A 26,630-nucleotide genomic window follows, 5' to 3' on the forward strand; every position below is an offset into this window, starting at 1 on the left:
GTCTGCAATCACATAGACCTGCCTTTTCCTGGTGATGGTGCTATTCTCCAGTCTATCCCCTGTTCCCTCTGGCTGCAAGTTCTTTCCATCCCTATTCTCCCTTATAATCCTCTTTAACCCATCTTGTATCCTCCTGGGGCTCATATTTGGTGTAGTCTCCATTAACTCTTCCCCTTTTCCTATAGGACTAGCCGTTCTTCTCTTCTTCCTTGCCCTTCCACCTTCAGTGACTACCTGCTGAGCCCCTTCTTCATTTTCCAACTCTGCAAACCTATTCTTGAGCTCTATTTCTCCTTCACTAGCCCGTCTTTTCCTCTGCCTCGTTCTTTTAGTCACATGCTTCCACTGACCACTTTCCTCACCCAGTCTCCCCTCAGAATTCCCCAGTCCTGCTTCCATCTGCAAGTCTGAGCTTTCCCCTTCAGATACCTCATGTCTTTGCTCCATAATCGGCTCAAACCCTGTCCTAAACTCAACCAGACTTTCCACCTGCATCTCCAAACCTCGGATCTTTTCCTCCATCAGCTCTATCGGTCAGCATTTCATACAGACAAAACTCTTACCAGGTGCCCCCTCCAGGGTCATGTTCATACCACAGCTTCCACATCCAGTCATCCTCATTGTGTCTTCCATGACATGGGTCACTCCCACTGCTGCCTCTGTATCTGTCATAGCCTTCCCACCTAAATCCTGTTAATCTGGGAAACACAAACCATACCAAAACACCACCACCCACAGAGAAAACAAAACAAAACAAAAAAACCAAAAAAACCACGCACACCCCAAAAAAGCACCACAAGACAAACTCCCCTTGCAAACTCCCACTCAAACTCCCCTGTTTACAGCTCTGTTTGCTAGCTCCGGTGCATGAAAAACCCCCTAAGCTTATTTCCCCAAGGCACAAATTCCTTCCTTGTCCTTGGACAGTATTGCTGCCACCACCAAGTGATTTAGACAAAAATTCATGAAAAGGGTCACTTGAAGTCCCTTATTCCCCAAAGTATTCCCCCAAGCCCCTGTACCCCCTTTCCTGGGGAGGCTTGAGAATAATATACTGACCAACTGGTTACAATGTGAGCACAGACCAAACCCCTTGGTTTTTAGGACACTGAAAACCAATCAGGTTCTTAAAAGAAGGATTTTATTTAAAAAAAAAAAAGACTCATACCTGCAAAATTAGGATGGAAGGCAACTTTACAGGGTAAATAAAAAGATTTAAAACACAGAGAATTCCCCTATGACTCTGCTTCCCAGTTACAAAACAGGAATGAAATTACCTCTTAGCATAGGGAAAATTCAAAAGCTAAAACAAAAGATAATCTAACACATTTCCTTGCCTTACTTACAATTTTTGTAATCTTAAATGCTTATTTCAGGTATGTTTTCAGGAGATGCTTTTCTGCCTGGTCTCTCTCTCCGTCCAGAGAGGGAACAAACAAAGAGAGCACAAACGAAACCTCCTCCCCCCGCCCCTGATTTGAAAGTATCTTCTTTCCCCATTGGTCCTTTTGGTCAGGTGCCAACCAGGTTTTTGAGCTTCTTAGCCTCTTGCAGGTAAGGATTCAGTACAGCTGCTCAGGAGGGATTTTATGCTACCCTTAGCTGTATGTTGATGACAGAAGTGCACCACTGTAAATTGACATGGAGTGACACAGTCTAGCTCCGATCTGTTTAAATGTAGATGAAAAGTTTCTAAATTAAATACATGGCATGATGGTAAATAGGGAAAATAAAGTGAAGTGTGTCTGCCCAGCCCCCATCAATTCAGCCCTCCCAGCCCCCCACCAGTTCTGCCTCTAGCCTCCCATCTGCCCAGCTCTCCACCAGTTCTGCATCTAACCCTCCCCATCTGCCCAGCCCCCAACAGCTGTAGCCCGCGCAGCCTCACATATGCTCCTACTGGGGCTCTTCACCCCTGTCTTCCAGGCGGAGGGGGGGGAGCTGCTGTGAAGTCCCCTGGCCAGCTGGGTGTTACAGGGAGGGTGGGGGACGTAGCCAGCCCTGCTCACAGGAGGTGGGGGAAGGAGGGAGTGGAGGACTGAGCTCCCTCCACCCCTGCCCTCCCAATGAGAATGGGCTAAGCTCCTGAGGGGAGCGGGAGCTCTGCTCCTCAGGAGACAGGACGGGGTGGCTGACACCCAGCAGCGAGGGCCAAACAGGAGCCCCTTGCAGCCAGACCTGGCCCACAGCCACCAACTGAAGAACAGTGCAGGAAATGAAATATAGTTTGGGGGACCTCAAAATCTGAGAGCCCCGGCTGCAGCCCCTAAAGCCCCTGTGCTAATCGAGCCCTGCCCTCAAGGCAGCGCTGGGCTGGAACCCTTCCCTGCTGGGCTCTATGCTTCCCAGGGGTGGTGAGAAGAGGTTCCCTGCACCCCTGTTTTCTGCCCTCCAATGTCACCCCAGGCAGGACTATGCATGAAGGTGGGAGGGGCCCTTGTAGGGGTGCAAACTAGGGCTGTCGATTAATCACAGTTAACTCACACAATTAACTCAAAAAAATTCAGAGCAGTTTTAATCACGCTGTTAAACAATAAAATAGCAATTGAAATGTATGATGTATTTTGGATGTTTTTCTACGTTTTTATACATATTGTATTCTGTGGTGTAACTGAAATCAAAGTGTACATTATTTTTGATTTCAAATATTTGCACTGTAAAAATGATAAAGAAAAGAAATAGTATTTTTCACTTCACCTCATACAAGTGCCAGAGTGCAATCTCCTTGTCGTGAAAGTGCAATTTACAAATGCAGATTTTTGTGTGTTACGTAACTGCACTCAAAAATAAAACAATGTAAAACTTCAGAGCCTACAAGTCCACTCAGTCCTACTTCTTGTTCAGCCAATCGCTAAGACAAACAAGTTTGTTTACGTTTACAGGAGATAATGCTGCCTGCTTCTTATTTACAATGTCACCAGAAAGTGAGAATAGGTGTTTGCATGGCACTTTTGTAGCCGGCGTTGCAAGGTATTTACATGCCAGATATGCTAAACATTTGTATGCCCTTTCATGCTTCGGCCACCATTCCAGTTGACTATGATGCTTCCATGCTGATGACGCTCATTAAAAAAAATAATATGTTAATTAAATTTGTGATTGAACTCCTTGGGGGAGAATTGTATGTCGCCTGCTCTGTTTTACCGCATTCTGCCATGTATTTCATGTTCGAGCAGTCTCGGATGATGACCTAGCACATGTTGTTCCTTTTAAGAACACTTTCACTGCAGATTTCACAAAACGCAAAGAAGGTACCAATGTGAGATTTCAAAAGATAGCGACAGCCTGGACCCAAGGTTTAAGAATCTGAAGTGCCTTCCAAACTCTGAGAGGGACGAGGTGTGGAGCATGCCTTCAGCAGTCTTAAAATAGCAACACTCAAGTGCAGAAACTACAGAACCCGAACCAACCTTCTGCTGGTGGCATCTGACTCAGATCATGAAAATGACCATGTGTCGCTCTCAGGACTGGCCTTAGGGAAAATGGCACCCTGGGAGAATTTGTATTTTGGTGCCCTCCCCCCATCATTCCTAGCCCCCATGGGCTCCCTGGGCTTTCCGCACTTCCCCCACCCCCGCCCCACCTCTGGGCCCTGCCTCCTCCCACAGTGTTTAATTTGTATTGAAAGAGATGCCAGAGTTCAGACGTGGCTCAAATTAAGCCCTGGCGGGTCAGCCTGATACTTTAACCATGACTCCAGGGACTGCTTAGGTACCTGAAAACTCTAAGGTTTTTGCAGATAATAACTTAGGAATTAGCTGACAGGAGCACTGTATCTAATTGTTATATAAAGAAAGAAAAAATATATACAAACTCCAATTAAAGCCACGTTTAAAGTTTATATGTAAATTTAGAACAATCAAGAGATAACACAGCAAGATAGTCCCAATCCCAAACCTTGAGGTGTCAGTTCTAGATCTTTAACGCAGATCTCAGAAACACACGTTTGATACTTTGTACACTATCTTTATTAGAGATACATAAAAATAAATAAAATCTACTTAAAATCTGTGTTACTGCCATTATCTACTAGTCAATTGTTTTTCACTAAAAACATAATTTTTACATATGTGATTGAGGGTTTTTTTTTTTCTTTTATTAAGGAAGGGAATGAATTTTTCTAACGATGTTGGCATTCATGTTTACCGATCACAATCATGTCTGTGACTCACTGACATTGGACTCCATCATTGCTATTGGTATCAGAGCTGGAACTGCGTTTATTTTCATGAAAATTTTAAGTTATTTACAGATATAACTAAAAATACGATCTGAAAATAAGCGACCTTCATCTGCCCCGTGTCTAAAGTTCTGTGTTTCGCTAACGTTTTTTAAACTGGCACTGCTATGGTTAGTACAATCTAAAGTTACAATCTAGGAGGATACTATTATTGGATTGTACCTCTTTAAATAATGACTAACAAAGCACAATATGATAATAACAGTAATAATGATAATTACGCCGCCAGGACAGATTAGACATTTTAGAACTCAAGACTCAAAGAATTAAATGTAAGCATGAGAGAGAAATAAAATTATGAAATGCACAGACCAGGCAAAAAACTAAAACAACAGCACTCTGAAAGAATAAAATTACAGAGAACATATGTGCATTGCAGGAAGTACCAACAAGTAACAACAACAACAACAATGTAATTATGTGCTGGGGGTGAGTGTGAAAGAGACAGCGTGTGTGAGCTGGGGGAGTGTGTGAGAGACTGCACGCGGCCCCTTTAAGAGAGCAGCACTCACCAGTCTGAAGGAAAGCTCCTTCAGACACAGCAGCAGCTGCCAGCAGCTCCGCCCCTCTCTTGGTGAACCCTGTCCTCCCCCCTCTGGCGCGGAGATGGGGTACATGGGTGGGGGGGGCAGGGTACACCCTGATATCAGAGCCCCTCCTCCTGCCTCCCTCCGTACAGCAAACGGGAAGCTCCCAGGAGCAGTTGGCCAGGGGCAGCTCCAAGGCAGGGGGCAGAGCCGTGGGGCTGAAGACGCCAGCAGAGCAGCTGGGGAAGGGGCACCCCTGCTCAGAGGCACCCCATTTGTAACGATGCCCTGGGCATTCGCCCAGTTTGCCCCTATGTAAGGCTGGCCCTGGTCGGTCTGCACTGCTTTGGATTGTTAGAGAGCAGAACCCGTCATCAGCATGGACGCATGTCCCCTGGCATGGTGGTTGAAGCATGAAGGGACATATGAATCTTTAGCACATCTGACATGTAAATACCTTGCGACACCGGCTACAACAGTGCCATGCGAACACCAGTTCTCACTGTCAGGTGACATTGTAAACAAGAAGCAGGCAGCATTATCTCCGGCAAATATAAACAACTTGTTTGTCTGAGCGACTGTCTGAACAAGCAGTAGGACTGTGTGGACTTGCAGCCTCTAAAATTTTACATTGTTTTATTTTTAATGCAGTTTTTTATACATAATTCTACATTTTTACATTCAACTTTAATGATAAAGAGATTGAACTACAGTACTTGTATTAGGTGAATTGAAAAATACTATTTCTTTTGTTTTTTTACACTGCAAATACTTGTAATCAAAATAAATATAAAGTGAGCACTGTGCACTTTGTATTCTGTGTTGTAATTGAAATCAATATATTTGAAAATGCAGAAAACATCCACAAATATTTAAATAAATGGTATTTTATTATTGTTTAACAGCGCAATTAATCACGATTAATCACAATTAATTTTTTAAATCGCTTGACAGCCCTAGTACAAACACGTCGCTGCTCGCTTCCACCCTCTCACAGCTTCATAGATCCGAAGGCCAGAAGAGACCATTAGACCATCTGTTCTGACCTCCTGCATAGCACAGACCAGAAACCTGCCCCAAATAATTCCCAGTGCCGAGAGTTAGAAAAACAGCCAGTCTGGATTTTAAAATTGCAAATGACGGAGACTCCATCCCCACCCTGGGTAAGTTGTTCCAATGGTTAATTAACCTGAGTGGTAAGAATTTACACCTTATTTCCAGTCAGAATTTGTCTAGCTTCAACTTCCAGCCATTGGATGGTGTTGTGTCTTTCTGTGCTAGACTGAAGAGCCCATTATTAAATATTTGTCCCCCATGTCCTCTTGAATTTAAAGTGCCAGAGGGATCGAAACCCCCCAGCCTTATCCCAAAGCAGAATCCTGTATAGCACTTGGCAGCAGTCAGGGCCAATGGGTCCTGCCATCATTTGATACAGAAGGACTAACAATTAGACCAGGCCACTGGTCTAGATCCAGCAATCCCTGGACAGCAGGAGTGGGAAGAATCTAGCGGGTGATCCAGTGCATTCCCCTGCCATAGCTAGTGCAGGCCTGTGACCTCCACTTGGGCCCTCTGTCTTCATAGCAAACTGGCACCAAATTCTCTGACAGCCACTCTGTGGCAGCAGCCATTGGAGTCCACTGCACCACCTCTGGATTCTTGGCCACGGGAGACCCTTTGTTCCTGCAGGAGGTGCACATTGCTAACAGGGAGGTAAGTAAGCCTTGGAACAACCTACCAGGGGTATGGGGGATCCTCTGTCCCAGGAAGCCTCGAAACCGAGACAGGACGTCTCTTTCTAAGAGGCTCTAAATCAACCAGACACTCTGGGCTGGCTGCAGGAACCCCAGGGCGCCGGGCTGCGCTCTTCAGGAGATGAGACATGGGGACCGTTACCGTCCCTTCCGGCTGTAAAACCTCCAGCTCTGTGAGTTCCCCACTCCTCGTGCGCACACGCCCCATACACGGCGCACACACGCTCCCCACACGGCACACACACGCCCCATACACGGCGCACACACGCCCCATACACGGCGCACACACGCTCCACACACGGCGCACACACGCTCCACACACGGCGCACACACGCCCCATACACGGCGCACACACGCCCCATACACGGCACACACACGCCCCATACACGGCGCACACACGCCCCATACACGGCGCACACACGCCCCATACACGGCACACACACGCCCCATACACGGCGCACACACGCCCCATACACGGCACACACACGCCCCATACACAGCGCACACACGCTCCACACACGGGGCACACACGCCCCATACACGGCGCACACACGCTCCACACACGGCGCACACACGCCCCATACACGGCGCACACACGCCCCATACACGGCGCACACACGCTCCACACACGGGGCACACACGCCCCATACACGGCGCACACACGCTCCACACACGGCGCACACACGCCCCATACACGGCGCACACACGCTCCGCACACGGCGCACACACGCCCCATACACGGCGCACACACGCCCCATACACGGCGCACACACGCTCCACACACGGCGCACACACTCCCCATACACGGCGCACACACGCTCCCCACACGGCACACACACGCCCCATACACGGCGCACACACGCTCCGCACACGGCGCACACACGCCCCATACACGGCGCACACACGCTCCACACACGGCGCACACACGCCCCATACACGGCGCACACACACGCCCCACACACGGCGCACACACGCCCCATACACGGCGCACACACGCCCCATACACGGCACACACACACCCCATACACGGCGCACACACGCTCCACACACGGCGCACACACGCTCCACACATGGTGCACACACACACGACACATGGCGCACACACGCTCCACACATGGCGCACACACACCCCATACACGGCGCACACACGCTCCACACACGGCGCACACACACTCCATACACGGCGCACACACACCACACACGGCACAGACACGCACCACACACAGCACACACACGCCCCATACACGGTGCACACACGCTCCACACACAGCGCACACACACACCACACACAGCACAGACACGCACCACACACAGCGCACACACGCCCCATACACGGCGCACACACGCTCCACACACAGCGCACACACACTCCACACACGGCGCACACACGCTCCACACACGGCGCACACACACTCCACACACGGCGCACACACGCTCCACACACGGCGCACACACACACGACACATGGCGCACACACGCTCCACACACGGCACACACACACTCCACACATGGCGCACACACGCCCCATACACGGCGCACACACGCTCCATACACGGCGCGTGCACACCACACACGGCACAGACACGCACCACACACAGCACACACACACTCCACACACGGCGCACACACGCTCCACACATGGCGCACACACACACCACACACGGCACAGACACGCACCACACACAGCACACACACACTCCACACACGGCGCACACACGCTCCACACACGGCGCACACACACACGACACATGGCGCACACACGCCCCACACACGGCACACACACACTCCACACATGGCGCACACACGCCCCATACACGGCGCACACACGCTCCACACACGGCACAGACACGCACCACACACAGCACACACACACTCCACACACGGCGCACACACGCTCCATACACGGCGCACACACGCTCCACACATGGCGCACACACGCCCCATACACGGCGCACACACGCTCCATACACGGCGCGTGCACACCACACATGGCACAGACACGCACCACACACAGCACACACACGCTCCACACACGGCGCACACGCTCCACACACGGCGCACACACACACGACACATGGCGCACACACGCTCCACACACAGCGCACACACGCCCCATACACGGCACACACGCTCCACACACGGCACACACACTCCACACACGGCGCACACACGCCCCATACACGGCGCACACACGCTCCATACACGGCGCACACACGCTCCACACACGGCACACACACACATGACACATGGCGCACACACGCCCCATACACGGCGCGTGCACACCACACACGGCACAGACACGCACCACACACAGCACACACACGCCCCATACACGGCGCACACACGCTCCATACACGGCACACACACACTCCACACACGCCCCATACACGGTGCACACACGCTCCACACACAGCGCACACACACACCACACACAGCACAGACACGCACCACACACAGCGCACACACGCCCCATACACGGCGCACACACGCTCCACACACAGCGCACACACACTCCACACACGGCGCACACACGCTCCACACACGGCGCACACACACTCCACACACGGCGCACACACGCTCCACACACGGCGCACACACACACGACACATGGCGCACACACGCTCCACACACGGCACACACACACTCCACACATGGCGCACACACGCCCCATACACGGCGCACACACGCTCCACACACGGCACAGACACGCACCACACACAGCACACACACACTCCACACACGGCGCACACACGCTCCATACACGGCGCACACACGCTCCACACATGGCGCACACACGCCCCATACACGGCGCACACACGCTCCATACACGGCGCGTGCACACCACACATGGCACAGACACGCACCACACACAGCACACACACGCTCCACACACGGCGCACACGCTCCACACACGGCGCACACACACACGACACATGGCGCACACACGCTCCACACACAGCGCACACACGCCCCATACACGGCACACACGCTCCACACACGGCACACACACTCCACACACGGCGCACACACGCCCCGTACACGGCGCACACACGCTCCATACACGGCGCACACACGCTCCACACACGGCACACACACACATGACACATGGCGCACACACGCCCCATACACGGCGCGTGCACACCACACACGGCACAGACACGCACCACACACAGCACACACACGCCCCATACACGGCGCACACACGCTCCATACACGGCACACACACACTCCACACACGCCCCATACACGGTGCACACACGCTCCACACACAGCGCACACACACACCACACACAGCACAGACACGCACCACACACAGCGCACACACGCCCCATACACGGCGCACACACGCTCCACACACAGCGCACACACACTCCACACACGGCGCACACACGCTCCACACACGGCGCACACACACTCCACACACGGCGCACACACGCTCCACACACGGCGCACACACACACGACACATGGCGCACACACGCTCCACACACGGCACACACACACTCCACACATGGCGCACACACGCCCCATACACGGCGCACACACGCTCCATACACGGCGCGTGCACACCACACACGGCACAGACACGCACCACACACAGCACACACACACTCCACACACGGCGCACACACGCTCCACACACGGCGCACACACACACGACACATGGCGCACACACGCCCCACACACGGCACACACACACTCCACACATGGCGCACACACGCCCCATACACGGCGCACACACGCTCCACACACGGCACAGACACGCACCACACACAGCACACACACACTCCACACACGGCGCACACACGCTCCATACACGGCGCACACACGCTCCACACATGGCGCACACACGCCCCATACACGGCGCGTGCACACCACACATGGCACAGACACGCACCACACACAGCACACACACGCTCCACACACGGCGCACACGCTCCACACACGGCGCACACACACACGACACATGGCGCACACACGCTCCACACACAGCGCACACACGCCCCATACACGGCACACACGCTCCACACACGGCACACACACTCCACACACGGCGCACACACGCCCCATACACGGCGCACACACGCTCCATACACGGCGCACACACGCTCCACACACGGCACACACACACACGACACATGGCGCACACACGCCCCATACACGGCGCGTGCACACCACACACGGCACAGACACGCACCACACACAGCACACACACGCCCCATACACGGCGCACACACGCTCCATACACGGCGCGTGCACACCACACACGGCACAGACACGCACCACACACAGCACACACACTCCACACACGGCGCACACACGCTCCACACACGGCGCACACACACTCCACACACGGCGCACACACGCTCCACACACGGCGCACACACACACGACACGTGGCGCACACACGCCCCATACACGGCGCGTGCACACCACACACGGCACAGACACGCACCACACACAGCACACACACGCCCCATACACGGCGCACACACGCTCCATACACGGCGCGTGCACACCACACACGGCACAGACACGCACCACACACAGCACACACACGCTCCACACACGGCGCACACGCTCCACACACGGCGCACACACACACCACACACGGCACAGACACGCACCACACACAGCACACACACACACCACACACGGCGCACACACGCTCCACACACGGCGCACACACACACGACACATGGCGCACACACGCCCCATACACGGCGCGTGCACACCACACACGGCACAGACACGCACCACACACAGCACACACACGCTCCACACACGGCGCACACGCTCCACACACGGCGCACACACACACCACACACGGCACAGACACGCACCACACACAGCACACACACACACCACACACGGCGCACACACGCTCCACATGGGGCGCACACACTCTACACACAGCACACACACACTCCACACACGGTGCACACACACTCCATACACGGCGCACACACGCTCCACACACAGCACACACACACGACACACAGCGCACACACCCACCACACACAGCGCACACACACTCCACACACAGCACACACACACTCCATACACGGCGCACACACGCTCCACACACAGCACACACACACTCCACACACGGTGCACACACACTCCACACGCGGCGCACACACACTCCACACACAGCACACACACACACCACATGGGGCGCACACGCTCCACACACGGCACACACACGCTCCACACACAGCACACACGTGGTGCACACACTCCACACACAGCACACACACTCCCCAGGGGCGCACAGCTTCAGTGCTCCTCAGCATAAAAATTCACAGCCATTCTGGACACTGACTGTCCCCAGAGAGGATTTTTGTGGTGCTCTCCAAACTATTCTGAGATAGTTTCTTACACACACACACACACACACACACACTCTATTATTTATACTACAGTAGTGCCTAGGTCCAGGGCCCCTCAGGCTGGAGGCTGCACTGGTCCCCTCCAAACAGTTTAGAATCTGAACGACATCTCAGACAAAGGGTAGAAGAAAGGAAGACTGACTGGCCCCATTTTACAGATGGTGACCCAAGGCACAGAGAAATGATCTAGCAAATCCCTTCAGCAGATGAATTCAGTGGGATTCTTTAAGCACATGCTTAAGGGTGTTGGATCCAGGCCTCAGGACCAGGGTCACAAAGACAAACCTTTTGTATGGTTTCAGAGTAAGAGCCGTGTTAGTCTGTCTTCGCAAAAAGAAAAGGAGTACTTGTGGCACCTTAGAGACTAACCAGTTTATTTGAGCATAAAATAAATTGATTAGTCTCTAAGGTGCCACAAGTACTCCTTTTCTTTTTGCGAAACCTTTTGTAGTGATAATCAAGATGGGCCATTTCCAGGAGTTGACAAGAACTTCTCAGAACAGTGGGGGGTGGGAATAAACATGGGGAAATAGTTTTACTTTGTGTAATGACCCATCCACTTCCAGTCTCTATTCAAGCCTAAGTTAATTGTATCCAGTTTGCAAATTAATTCCAATTCAACAGTCTCTGCATTTGCTCCAACCCCTCAGACAGAGACAAACACCTACAAGATCTCGATCAAGCATTCTTACAACTACAACACCCACCTGCTGAAGAGAAAAAACAGATTGACAGAGCCAGAAGAGTACCCAGAAGTCACCTACTCCAGGACAGGCCCAACAAAGAAAGTAACAGAACGCCACCAGCCATCACCTTCAGCCCCCAACTAAAACCTCTCCAACACATCATCAAGGATCTACAATCTATCCTGAAGGACGACCTGTCACTCTCACAGATCTTGGGAGACAGGCCAGTCCTTGCTTACAGACAGCCCCCCAACCTGAAGTAAATACTCACCAGCAACCACACACCACACAACAGAACCACTAACCCAGGAACCTATCCTTGCAACAAAGCCCGTTGCCAACTGTGCCCACATATCTATTCAGAGGACACCATCACAGGGCCTAATAACATCAGCCACACTATCAGAGGCTCGTTCACCTGCACATCCACCAATGTGATAGATGCCATCGTGTGCCAGCAATGCCCCTCTGCCATGTATATTGGGCAAACTGGACAGTCTCTACATAAAAGAATAAATGGACACAAATCAGACGTCAAGAATTATAACATTCAAAAACCAGTTGGAGAACACTTCAGTCTCTTTGGTCACTCGATTACAGACCTAAAAGTTGCATTTCTTCAACAAAAAAACTTCAAAAACAGACTCCAAGGAGAGACTGCTGAATTGGAATTAATTTGCAAACTGGATACAATTAACTTAGTCTTGAATAGAGACTGGGAGTAGATGGGTCATTACACAAAGTAAAACTATTTCCCCATGTTTATTCCCCCCCCCCGCCCATCCCCCACTGTTCCTCAGATGTTCTTGTCAACTGCTGGAAATGGCCCACCTTGATTATCACTACAAAAGGTCCTCCCCCCCACCCCCACGCCCGCTCTCCTGCTGGTAATAGCTCACCTTAAGTGATCACTCTCTGGTAACACCCATTGTTTCATGTTCTCTGTGTATATAAATCTCCCCACTGTATTTTCCACTGAATGCATCCGATGAAGTGAGCTGTAGCTCACAAAAGCTTAGGCTCAAATAAATTTGTTAGCCTCTAAGCTGCCACAAGTACTCATTTTATTTTTGTGCATACAGACTAACACGACTGCTACTCTGAAACCTGTCATTAAATAAACACAGTCTCCTGTCTGCAAACAATCTTTCACGTCCAACAGGGAATTGTTCCAAGGGTAATTGGAGGAGGTCTCCTCGAAGCACTAGACTGTGGGAACAGTGCTGGGTTGTTTTTTTTAAACTATGTCTTTATATAGGAAGTTTAAATAGGTTTAAAAATCCAGCCATGAAATACCAGAGACAAAACATAATAATTACAAGAGGTTTCAGAGCAGCAGTCGTGTCAGTCTGTATTCACAAAAAGAAAAGGAGGACTTGTGGCACCTTAGAGACTAACCAATTTATTTGAGCATAAGCTTTCGTGAGCTACAGCCATGGATGCATAGAATGGACCATATAGTAAGAAGATATATATATGCATACAGAGAAGGTGGAAGTTGCCATACAAACTGTAAGAGGCTAATTAGTTAAGATGACCTATTATCAGCAGGAGAAAAAACTTTTGTAGTGATAATCAAGATGGCCCATTTAGACAGTTGACAAGAAGGTGTGAGGATACTTAACTTCGGGAAATAGATTCCATATGTGTAATGACCCAGCCACCCCCAGTCTCTATTCAAACCCAAGTTAATGGGATCTAGTTTGCATGTTAATTCAAGCTCAGCAGTTTCTCGCTGGTGTTTGTTTTTGAAGCTTTTCTGTTGCAGAATTGCCACCCTTAAGTCTTTTACAACAGTGAGCTTTTGTTCAGCGAAACAATGCACAGCAAAACCCTGGAGCTCTCTGGTTAACAGGGTGTTACCGTCTTAGAGAGTGAACATCTTTATGTTGCCCATTACATGTTGTTTCTGGTGGTTTTATTAAATTGATTGATATCCCTGATTACACATCTTTTAGCAAACCAGGCATGTCTATCAAATGTTAATATTTTAAAAATGTGGACAGGTGTGCTGGGTTCTTTGAAAGCATGAATGCAATCAAATCTCTAACTATCTATCTGTTCTCTTTTCAGAGCAGCAACCGTGTTAGTCTGTATTCGCAAAAGAAAAGGAGGACTTGTGGCACCTTAGAGACTAACAAATTTATTTATTATTTATTATTTATTTATGCCACTGAATGCATCCGATGAAGTGAGCTGTAGCTCACGAAAGCTTATGCTCAAATAAATTTGTTAGTCTCTAAGGTGCCACAAGTCCTCCTTTTCTATCTGTTCTCTGTCTGTTTTCTGGGAACATAATTGGTGCATTAATTTTTCCACAACACCCACCTCCCGTATTATTTGAATCATTGTGGTTGAGCTATTTTATTTTTTCCAAGGGAGGCTCTCAGTAGCTGAGCAGCTACTCGCATATGAGAGATTAATTCTTCATTTCCTCTTGTTTCAGAGTAGCAGCCGTGTTAGTCTGTATCCGCAAAAAGAAAAGGAGGACTTGTGGCACCTTAGAGACTAACAAATTTATCTGAGCATAAGCTTTCGTGAGCTACAGCTCACTTTATCGGATGCATTCAGTGGAAAATACAGTGGGGAGATTTATATTCATAGAGAACATGAAACAATGGGTGTTACCATACACACTGTAACGAGAGTGATCAGGTAAGGTGAGCTATTACCAGCAGGAGAGAAATAATCAAGGTGGGCCATTTCCAGCAGTTGACAAGAACATCTGAAAGGACTGCTAAAGGATCCTGCCCCCAGCCTAAGAGGGGGATCACAGGACCTGGAAACCAAATGAGTATGGGGGACAACTAATGAAATAACAGGGACAGGAGTTTGGTCAAAGGGTGAAACAAAGGGAACCATCCCTGGCAGAACCCAGGACAGCGCCCACTGCTCCTCAATACAGGAGACTGATAGAAGGCAGATATATTAACCCCAAGTTAAGTAGGTCCCTTTTCCCTGGGTAAGGTAACAGGGAAGGTTCCAGAACAATCAGGAACTTTCTAGAATCAATTAAGACAGGCAGGCTAATCAGGGCACCTGGGTTTAAAAAGTAGCTCACTTCAGTTTGTGGTGTGCGTGCGAGGAGCTGGGAGCAAGAGGCACAAGAAGCTGAGAGTGAGAAGGCGTACTACTGGGAGACTGAGAAGCACAAGTATTATCAGACATCAGGAGGAAGGTCCCATGGTGAGAATAAAGAAGGTGTTGGGAGGAGGCCATGGGGAAGTCGCCCAGGGAGTTGTAGCTGTCACACAGCTGTTCCAGGAGCCACTGTAGACAGCTGCAATCCACAGGGCCCTGGGCTGGAACCCAGAGTAGAGGGCGGGCCTGGGTTCCCCCATCCCTCCATACCCCCAACTCCCTACTTAATACCGGAGGAGATGAACTGGACTGTGGGTTCCACCAGGGGGGAAGGTCTCTGGCCTGTTGCCCGATCCACTAGTTGGATCAGCAGAGACTGCGGGGATTTTTCTTCTTCCTTTTCCCCATGCTAGCCAGTGATGAGGCTAACAGAGTGAACGGCAGATTTGAGCCACGAAAGTGGCCAAACTGAGGGCTACCATGAACCTCTGAGGCGAGCAAATCCTCCAATAAACGCAGGACCCACCAAGGCAGAGGAGGAACATTGTCACAGTATCTACACTCATTCTTGGTCTTCTTTTATTCCATATGAATTCTAAGAACATTCTCTGTATTCCTGCTAGGATTTTATCTGGGATGGTTACAAAAGATTTTAAATCAAGAAAGATAGAACAAAATGTTCATTTTGATCATGGTCTCTGCAAGTTTTATTCCTGTGGTGGATTCATTGTTCCTTATCCTCAGTGCAAAATGCTGCATGGCCAGTGCAAAAAGCAAAGGAGACAATAGACAACCCTGCCTTGTCCCACTGTGTGATTCCACCTCGCACAGCTGCTTTTGGCCTGGTGTAAGGAGCAGTTATCCAGGTATAGAACTGGGGCCAATGGCTGTATAGGACAGGACTTGAAACAGAAAGTTCCACATTTGGTTTCAAAAGCTTCCCGTGCATCAAGCGATATCAAAAGAAATGGATGGGTTTTTGAGCTGGCATTATGGATGAATTCAAGTACTGTCTGATTTTTGTCTGTCCTTAATGAATCTGGTCTGATCTGATTTTATATAAACAGAGAACATGGACTGCAATTGGCTAGCTAGTATTTTTGCTAAAATCTTTATGCTAAGATTCAGAAGTGATATGGGCCTATCAGAGCTAAATAAGGTAAATTGCACTATACAGGAAGTCAGACTAGATGATCAACAAATGGTCCCTCTGGCCTGTAATCTATGACTCCAGGGTCATTCCCAAAGTTAGGGAGAACAACAACAGTAGTTTCTGTCATAGGCTGTGGAAGTTCCTCCCCAAAAAGAATGGCATTGAAGGTACATTTCAAAGGACTCCCAAATACCTCCTTAAATACTTTGTAATACTCAGCTGGAATGCTGTCAGATCCTGGAGTTTTACCACTTTTCATACTTCTGATTGCCTTTAAGATTTCTTCTTCTGCTATTTCTTTATCTAAAGTTTCTTTATCAATTTTCAAAAAAAGAAATGGAGTACTTGTGGCACCTTAGAGACTAACCAATTTATTTGAGCATGAGCTTTGCATCTGATGAAGTGAGCTGTAGCTCACGAAAGCTCATGCTATCAACTTTATCAATTTTGTTTATCTTTGGCAAGCCTGATACTTCCAGATATAGAATTGTAGAATCGTAGGACTTGAAGGGACCTGGAGAGGTCATCTAGTTCAGTCCCCTGCACTCATAGCAGGACAAAGTATTATCTAGACCATCCCTGGCAGGTGTTTGTCTAACCTGCTCTTAAAAATCTCCAGTGACAAAGATTCCACAACCTCCCTGGGCATAGATGACTCATGCTGCCCGATACCAGGCGTGGAGGAGAGGGGACGGGGTGGGCCACTGCCCCAGCCAGTCTCTCTCAGGAAGCCCCCATGCTGCAGAGCAGCGACCCTGAGTGGTCCCTCCCCTTCCACTCCCCACCAGGGGGCAGGCACAATGGGAGAAGTTCAGAGCCCCTCTTCCTCCCCGACCCCGGCAGGCCAAGCAGAAATCTGAGGGGCACTTGACCCCACATGCCCCCCCTACACATCACCTATGTGACCCCGAGGCAATTTATTCCAGTGCTTAACAACCCTGACAGTCAGGAAGCTTTTCCTAATGTCCAACCTAAACTTCCCTTGCTGCAATTTAAGCCCATTGCTTCTTGTCCTGTCCTCAGAGGTTAAGAACAATTTTTCTCCCTCCTCCTTGTAACAACCTTTTATGTTCTTGAAAACTGTTATCATGTCCCCTCTCAGTCTTATCTTCTCCAGACTAAACAAACCCAATTTTTTCCAGTCTTCCCTCATAGGCCATGTATTCTAGACCTTTAATCATTTTTGTTGCTCTTCTTTGGACTTTCTCCAATTTGTTCACATCTTTCCTGAAATGTGGCACCTAGAACTGGACACAATACTCCAGTTAAGGCCTAATCAGCGCAGAGTAGAGTGGAAGAATTACTTCTCGTGTCTTGCTTACAACACTCCTGCCAATACATCCCAGAATGATGTTTGCTTTTTTTGGAACAGCATTACACTGTTGACTCATATTTAGCTTGTGATCCACTATGACCCCCAGATCCCTTTCCGCAGTACTCCTTCCTAGGCAGTCATTTCCCATTTTGTGCAACTAATTGTTCCTTCCTAAGTAGAGTACTTTGCATTTACCCTTATTGAATTTCATCCTATTTATTTCAGACCATTTCTCCAGTTTGTCCAGCTCATTTTTAATTTTAATCCTGTCGTCCAAAGCACTTGCAACCCCTCCCAGATTGGTATAGTCCACAAACTTTATAAGTGTACTCTGTATGCCATTATCTAAATCATTGATGAAGATATTGAACAGAACTGAACTCAGAATTGATCCCTGCAGGACCCCACTCATTATGTCCTTCCAGCTTAACTGTGAGCCACGGATAACTACTCTCTGGGAACAGTTTTCCAACCAGTTATGCACAAACCTTACAGTAGCTCCCTTTCAAAAGTGTTACTAAAGTCAAGATATACCATATCTACTGCTTCCCCCCATCCACAAGGTTTATTACCTTGTCAAAGAAAGCTATTAGGTTGGTTTGACACAATTTGTTCTTGACAAATCCATGCTGACTGTTATTTATCACCTTATTATCTTCTAGGTGTTTACAAATGGATTGCTTCATTATTTGCTCCAGTATCTTTCCAGGTACAGAAGTCAAGCTGACTAGTCTGTAATTCCCTGGGTTGTCCTTATTTCTCTTTTTATAGATTGGCACTAGATTTGCCCTTTCCAGTCCTCTGGAATCTCTCCTGTCTTCCATGACTTTTCAAAAATAAACACTAATGGCTCAGACATCTCCTTGAGTATTCTTCTAGAATGGATTTCATCAGGCCCTGGTGACTTAACAACAGCTAACTTATCTAAGTCATTTTTAACTTGTTCTTTCCCTATTTTAGCATCTGATCCTACCTCATTTTCACTGGCATTCACTATGTTAGATGTCTGATCACTTCAAGCCCTAAATGGCCCCCTCAAGGATTGAGCTCACAACCCTGGGTTAAGGAGACCAATGCTCAAGCCACTGAGCTATCCCTGCATTGCCCCTACACTGTCATAGTTGTATTTATTTACTAGCATTTCGAGTTCTTCCTGCTTATTCCCCATACTTCTCGCATTAGTATACAGACATTTCTTTGAGTGGGGTGGGGGGAGGTATTTTTTCATGCTTTGTGTGTATAAAAGACCTTCTACACTTTCCACAGTATGCATCCGATGAAGTGAGCTGTAGCTCAGGAAAGCTTATGCTCAAATAAATTGGTTAGTCTCTAAGGTGCCACAAGTACTCCTTTTCTTTCAGAGTATCTGTTCCTTCTCACTCTGTTTTCTAGATCATCCAATTTAAGCTGCACCCCTCTCTTCTGCTCCATGAGTGCCATGTGGCTCTCTCTCACTTGCTTCTCTTAGGCCATTCTCTACAGGCTCAGTGACGCACTCTTCCAAGTCCGTAACTTCCTTCGTTACTGCCCAAAGCGTGGTTGTCAGATCCTCTCTCATGGCCGTAAACTCCGACATCACTCCCCACTGTCTGCTAGCCTTTGGTAGCCATTTGGGCTTCTGCAGCCCTGGCATTTCTGCCTGATTTGCCTGCCATATGTTCACTTGGCATCTGAGAGATCTCTCTCCTCTCCTCACTGCGAGCTGAAAACACTCATCTGAGTGAAGGATCGTTTTAAATTTTCCGATTTTTTGGAGACTCTGCAATTCTGTGCTCGGGTTTTGGGGGAGGTTCAGAGCGGTTGATCACGGGTGGTGGGTATTGAAGACTAAGCCTGCCCTGACACAGGCCGTGGACCCGCCCAATCTCTGCCCCAAGGCCCTGCCCTCCTTCCCCGTCTACCCTTAAACTGGTGGGGGGTGCTCAGCTTCAGCCAGCAGCCTGGAGTTAGGGCCTGTTGGCGGCATGGGGTGGCACTCGGGCCAGGCCGGCCTGGGGGTGGTGGTATCAGGCCAGAGGCCCAGGGTGGCCCAGGGGCCAGGCCGGCGCTTGGGAGGGCCAGCCAGCATGGCTGGGGTGGGCAGGCTGGGGCTCCTGCAGCCACGGAGGGGGAGTCTCCAGGCGCCTCTGGTTACGGGAGGGGGCCTTGGGGCTCCAGCATACGGGGGGCAGGGCCTCAGGTGGAAGGGGCAAGGCCATTGGGCTAGCCTCCCCAAAGGCGGGGTTCACCTGCCACCCATGAGGTCGATGGAAGCAGATTACTTTGCTATCCCCTCAGAGTTCAGACTTCAGGCTGCCATGTTAGTTGGGCCCCTGCTGGTCTCCAGTGCTGCTGGGTTTTTTAATTCCTGAAAATTATCCTCACTTTTATTTTGGTGCACTCCTAGAAATGCCCCCCAAAGTGTTAAGCTGTAAGGAGCTATGAGAACTAGGGCCCGAGGCTATTTGGGCCAAGCTGTAGCACAAAGGTTTTTATTTATCAATGAGCCATGGCAGCTGCCCGTGTTTCTCACATGCTATTAGCCTCGTGTTCAAGGGATACAGTCTCAGCCTTCCTGGTGGGCTCTTCGCCTGGGAATAGATGGTAGTTCTACGTGGAACTTTTCTGAGACCAAAACTGTTGTGCCCCAGACTGGGACTTGGAAAATCTAGGTTCAATTTTCTGCTCTGCTACAGACACGCCCTGGGACCTGGGGCAGCTCCTGAGGGGCCAGACTTTCAAACAGCTGGTAGCCAACAGGGAAATGTGGCTCAGTCTCCATCCATCACAGGGGCTGATGGTCCATCCTGGGCCTGGCTTGCCGGCGTTAGCCTGCAGGCTGTGTGGAGCAGGGACTGTCTCTAGGCGAGTCTATGTGCCAGGCCCTGCTCTTGGCTGAGCCCCCTAGGAGTTCCTGGAACAATCACCTGAGTAGCCTAGCTGCAAGCTCTCCGGCCAGGCCTGTCTCACCGAAAGCCTTCCCGCCGCCTGACTGACACTCGCAGCATCAACGCCCCAGAGCACCCCAGCCAGCCCCGCTCGAAACAGAAACACAATCAACAAGTGAAAAGGGACGTTAATCACGTCCACCGCAGGAGCCCCCAGCCCCTCCCACAAGCAGAGCTTAGCACAGAGAGGGGCTGCCCGAGATGCCACTAGGTGCTTTGCTATGCTATTGATTTTATGGACAAGGTACCTAGATACTATGGTGATGGGCGGCCGTATAAAACCGTCAGATAGAAGAGTTCCCCTTAACTTCCCTCCCCCTCGGGAAGCTGGGCTCTGGACAGGGGAGGGGATGCCCTTGTACCCCTCCTGCGCTGGCAGTCTTGCTCCCTGGACTCAGAACAGGCTCTCTGCCGGGTGCTAGGCATGTCCCTGCACTCTCAGCAGAGACCTCATGATGCCGCTCCTGTCTGTGCCAGGGTCATGCTGCACTCAGAGCCATGGCACCTCCAGAAACGTCTGCCTTCACCGTGCCTCCCTCCCAATTTATAACCTGCCCCTTCCCTTGCTGCCTAGCCTTGCCCAGCACTGATCCTTTACCTGCTCTTCTAAGGAGTCCTTTCCTTTCTTTCTTTACCTCTTCCCTTTCCCCATCCTGTCTTTTCTCTCCTCGCCTTTGCTCGCTCTGCTCCAGCTGCTTCTTTCTTTCTTTCTTTCTTTCTTTCTTTCTTTCTTTCTTTCTTTCTTTCTTGCCCTCCCCTTGCCAGTTTCATAGATTCCAAGGCCAGATCATCCAGGCTGACCTTCTGTAGGACCCAGGCCATAACCCCTAGAGCAGATCTCTTAGAAAAACATCCAGTCTTAAGTTGCACATTGTCGGTAGTGGAGAAACCATGCCCACCCCCAGGAAGCAGTTCCCATGGTCGTCAGTTCTTCAGCTCCACTCCTTCCTGAGCCCTGCGCTGCCCGCAGGTTTCCAGCCACCACGCTCCTGTTAGCCTCCCCATGATGTGGACCCCGTCACAGCCTTGCAGGAGAAGAGTGAGGGGAGCTGGCCCAGGCAGTGCAGGACTAGGGGACACTGCGCTGGGCAGGAAGGGGCCCAGCCTCTGGCTCATGGTCAGGGAGGCAGCAAGGCATGGGGTCTGGGCCCCGACCAGCCCTGGTGATTGGTGCAGTGAGCCGGGATGGGGGCTGGCCGTGGGGCGACAGATGACCGCGCTCTCTCTCCTCCCGCAGGTGCGGGCCAGTGCGATTGCGCAGGACGCGGACCAGAACTACGACTACGCCAGCAACAGTGTCATCCTGCACCTGGACCCCGGCGACGAGGTCTTCATCAAACTGGACGGCGGCAAGGCGCACGGGGGGAACAACAACAAATACAGCACGTTCTCGGGCTTCATCATCTACTCGGACTGAGCTGCCGCCCGCTCGCCCTCGCCAAGCAGACTGGGAAGGCTCCCCGGGGCGGGGCCCATCCCTAGAGCCTGGCCCGGGGATCTGGCCCCGGCCTCCCTGCCACACGGAGCGCCGGGGAGGGCATCCGGCTGCCGACAGTGAGACCCTGACATCTGCTCCTTTCCCTTCACTTCTTTCCTCCCCCAACAGCTACGCAGCCCCCATGAGCCCCATCTCACCTGACGGCCACGCGACCCCTCGTGATACCCGTCTCACTCCCTGACTGCCACACGGCCCCTCATGAGCCCCGTCTTGCCCCCGACAGCCACGTGGCCCCCCGTGAGCCCCGTCTCACCCCCCAACGGCCACGCAGCCCCCCATGAGCCTTGTCTCACCCCCAGACGGTCACATGATCCACATGGGGGTGGAACATGTCTCACCCCATGATGGGCACGCGGCCCCTCACAAGCTCCGTTCCATCCCTACTACCACATGGCCCCAGTGAGCCCCATCCCATCCCCCAATGACCATGTGGCCCCCCACAAGCCCCATCTCACCCCCCCAATGGCCACGCAGCTTCTCATTAGCCGCAGCCCACCCCCCAATAGCTACGCAGTGCCCACAAGCTCCGTTCTACCCCTGACTACCACGCAGCCCCTGGCGAGACTTGTTCCACCCCCCCGATGGCCACATGGCACCCCATGAGCTCCGTCCCATCCCCCGACGGCCACATGGCCCAAGAGCCCTATCCCACCCCCTGACAGCCATGCGGCCTCCAATATATGGGGGCCTCTCCTGGGGAGCGGTGGGGGGCAGCTGAACCTGCAGCCCCCTCCCCCGAAGAACGGGGTGGGGGAGACAACGCCACCATGGGTGCACCCAGCCTCCCTTCCGCATAAGCCCTCACAGGTGGAGCGAGGGACCCGGCCATGTCAGTCCCCTCCCTGACGCCCATCCCGACGCCAGAGCTGGGGGCTGGGGCTGAAGGTCAGGCAGGGGCAGGGATTGATTTTCTTACCAATATCAGAGCAAATCCGTGGTAAATAAGAGCTGTGACCTCTCCCGAGTCTGGTTTCTTCTTCCACGCGCTGCTCTCCACGGGCTCGGCTTGGCTGTCCTGCCGCAGGGACAGGGCGGGGAGCGGGCAGGCGGGAGTGGGGGGTTGCCAGACACAGCCTTTCTGAAACTCCATCACAGCCCGGAGTCAGGGTCAGATCAGCAACCGTCTGTCCATCCATCCATCTGTCCAGCTACTCAGCCAGGCCTCTGGCCCTCCATCCCTCTATCCTTCTATCCAGCCAGCCAGTCCTCTGTCTATCCATCCCTCCATCCAGCCAGCCTTCCGCCCACCCCTCCATCCATCCATCCTTCTGTCCGTCCATCCCTCTCTCCATCCATCAGTACAGCCAGCCACCCCTCTGTCCATCTGTCTGTCCATCCATCCATCCATCAACCCTCCCTCCCGCCATCCCTCTATCCTTCTGTCCAGCCAGCCAGTCCTCTGTCCATCCGTCCCTTCATCCATTCTTTTGTCCAGCCAGCCAGTCCTCTGTCCACCTGTCCCTCCATCCCTCCATCCATCCTTCTGTCCAGTCAGCCACCCCTCTGCCCATCTGTCCCTCCATCCATCCATCCATCCCTCTGTCCCTCCATCCATTCATCCCCCTATCCAGCCAGCCAGCCCTCTGTCCATCCGACCCTCCATCCATCCTTCTAGCCATCCATCCATCTATCTCTCTTTCCAGCCAGCCACCCTTCTGTCTATCCGTCCCTCCATCCATCCCTCTCTCTAGCCAGCAAGCCCGCCAAGCCAGCAGCCAGTCTTCTGTCCATCCATCCAACCCTCCCTCCCTCCATCTGTCCAGTATCACTCCATGGGCTTGAATTAAACAAACAAGCAAGCTAATAAATGAGCCCCCACCCATCCACTAAGCTGGCATGTTCCCTTGGGGGCAGGGGCAGGCACCAGGGGAGGCTGCTGGAGGCGTCACATGCCGGGAAAGGGTCCTGACCGCCCTCTCCCCAGGCACACTGAGCAACAGAAGGGTGCTCTGGCCCCCACCCCATCAATGTTAGGGTGAGCTGGTGGGGAAAGGCAGCGGAGGGAGGGGAAGGGAGATGGGGAAGAGAGAGCAGCTGGGGGGGAGGGGGATGGAAAGGGAGGGGAGAGGCAGCAGCCGGAGCGGGAAGGGAAGAAGGATGCGCAATGTGCCTCAAGTGGCTCATGCCCAGGAGTCATCACCGTATTTGGGGTGCTGGTTCGATCATTCACTTCCTGGGCCCGGGCCGTACTGACAGTGTGCCAGGCCCTCCGAGCCGTGCCCCTGTGGCGGGGAGCGCGCCAGGCCCCCCGGGCTGTGCCCCTGTGGCGGGGAGTGCGCCAGGCCCCCCGAGCCGTGCCTCAGTGGCAGGGAGCGCGCCAGGCCCCCCGAGCCATGCCCCTGTGGCAGGGAGCGCGCCAGGCCCCCCGAGCCGTGCCCCAGTGGCGGGGAGCGCGCCAGGCCCCCCGAGCCGTGCCCCAGTGGCGGGGAGCGCGCCAGGCGCCCCGAGCCGTGCCCCTGTGGCGGGGAGCGCGCCAGGCCCCCCGGGCCGTGCCCCTGTGGCGGGGAGCGCGCCAGGCCCCCCGGGCCGTGCCCCTGTGGCGGGGAGCGCGCCAGGCCCCCCGGGCCGTGCCCCAGTGGCGGGGAGCGCGCCAGGCCCCCCGGGCCGTGCCCCAGTGGCGGGGAGCGCGCCAGGCCCCCCGAGCCGTGCCCCAGTGGCGGGGAGCGCGCCAGGCGCCCCGAGCCGTGCCCCTGTGGCGGGGAGCGCGCCAGGCCCCCCGGGCCGTGCCCCTGTGGCGGGGAGCGCGCCAGGCCCCCCGGGCCGTGCCCCTGTGGCGGGGAGCGCGCCAGGCCCCCCGGGCCGTGCCCCTGTGGCGGGGAGCGCGCCAGGCGCCCCGAGCCGTGCCCCTGTGGCGGGGAGCGCGCCAGGCCCCCCGGGCCGTGCCCCTGTGGCGGGGAGCGCGCCAGGCCCCCCGGGCCGTGCCCCTGTGGCGGGGAGCGCGCCAGGCCCCCCGGGCCGTGCCCCTGTGGCGGGGAGCGCGCCAGGCCCGCCGAGCCGTGCCCCTGTGGCGGGGAGCGCGCCAGGCCCCCCGAGCCGTGCCCCTGTGGCGGGGAGCGCGCCAGGCCCCCCGAGCCGTGCCCCAGTGGCGGGGAGCGCGCCAGGCCCCCCGAGCCGTGCCCCAGTGGCGGGGAGCGCGCCAGGCCCCCCGAGCCGTGCCCCAGTGGCGGGGAGCGCGCCAGGCCCCCCGAGCCGTGCCCCAGTGGCGGGGAGCGCGCCAGGCGCCCCGAGCCGTGCCCCTGTGGCGGGGAGCGCGCCAGGCCCCCCGGGCCGTGCCCCTGTGGCGGGGAGCGCGCCAGGCCCCCCGGGCCGTGCCCCTGTGGCGGGGAGCGCGCCAGGCCCCCCGGGCCGTGCCCCTGTGGCGGGGAGCGCGCCAGGCGCCCCGAGCCGTGCCCCTGTGGCGGGGAGCGCGCCAGGCCCCCCGGGCCGTGCCCCTGTGGCGGGGAGCGCGCCAGGCCCCCCGGGCCGTGCCCCTGTGGCGGGGAGCGCGCCAGGCCCCCCGAGCCGTGCCCCAGTGGCGGGGAGCGCGCCAGGCCCGCCGAGCCGTGCCCCTGTGGCGGGGAGCGCGCCAGGTCCCCCGAGCCGTGCCCCTGTGGCGGGGAGCGCGCCAGGCCCCCCGAGCCGTGCCCCAGTGGCGGGGAGCGCGCCAGGCCCCCCGAGCCGTGCCCCTGTGGCGGGGAGCGCGCCAGGCCCCCCGAGCCGTGCCTCAGTGGCGGGGAGCGCGCCAGGCCCCCCGAGCCGTGCCTCAGTGGCGGGGAGCGCGCCAGGCCCCCCGAGCCGTGCCTCAGTGGCAGGGAGCGCGCCAGGCCCCCCGGAACGTGCCCCTGTGGCGGGGAGCGCGCCAGGCCCCCCGAGCCGTGCCCCAGTGGCGGGGAGCGCGCCAGGCCCCCCGGGCCATGCCCCTGTGGCGGGGAGCACGCCAGGCCCCCCGAGCCGTGCCCCTGTGGCGGGGAGCGCGCCAGGCCCCCCAGGCCGTGACCCTGTGGCGGGGAGCGCGCCAGGCCCCCCGAGCCGTGCCCCAGTGGCGGGGAGCACGCCAGGCCCCCCAGAACGTGCCCCT

General features: G+C 53.8%; 1 protein-coding gene across 1 annotated transcript in view; it reads left to right on the forward strand.

The window, feature by feature from the left end:
• The window catches only part of C1QL1 (complement C1q like 1), a 76,296-nt gene extending 53,804 nt beyond the window's left edge, over positions 1–22,492 (forward strand). The window contains exon 2 of the mRNA XM_077806476.1: positions 22,313–22,492. Within this exon, the coding sequence (XP_077662602.1) occupies positions 22,313–22,492 (180 nt within the window). The remainder of the gene's footprint in view (positions 1–22,312) is intronic.
• The last annotated feature ends 4,138 nt before the right edge of the window (positions 22,493–26,630 follow it).

This window comes from Eretmochelys imbricata, chromosome 27 (assembly GCF_965152235.1).
Source record: "Eretmochelys imbricata isolate rEreImb1 chromosome 27, rEreImb1.hap1, whole genome shotgun sequence".
NCBI lineage: Eukaryota > Metazoa > Chordata > Testudines > Cheloniidae > Eretmochelys > Eretmochelys imbricata.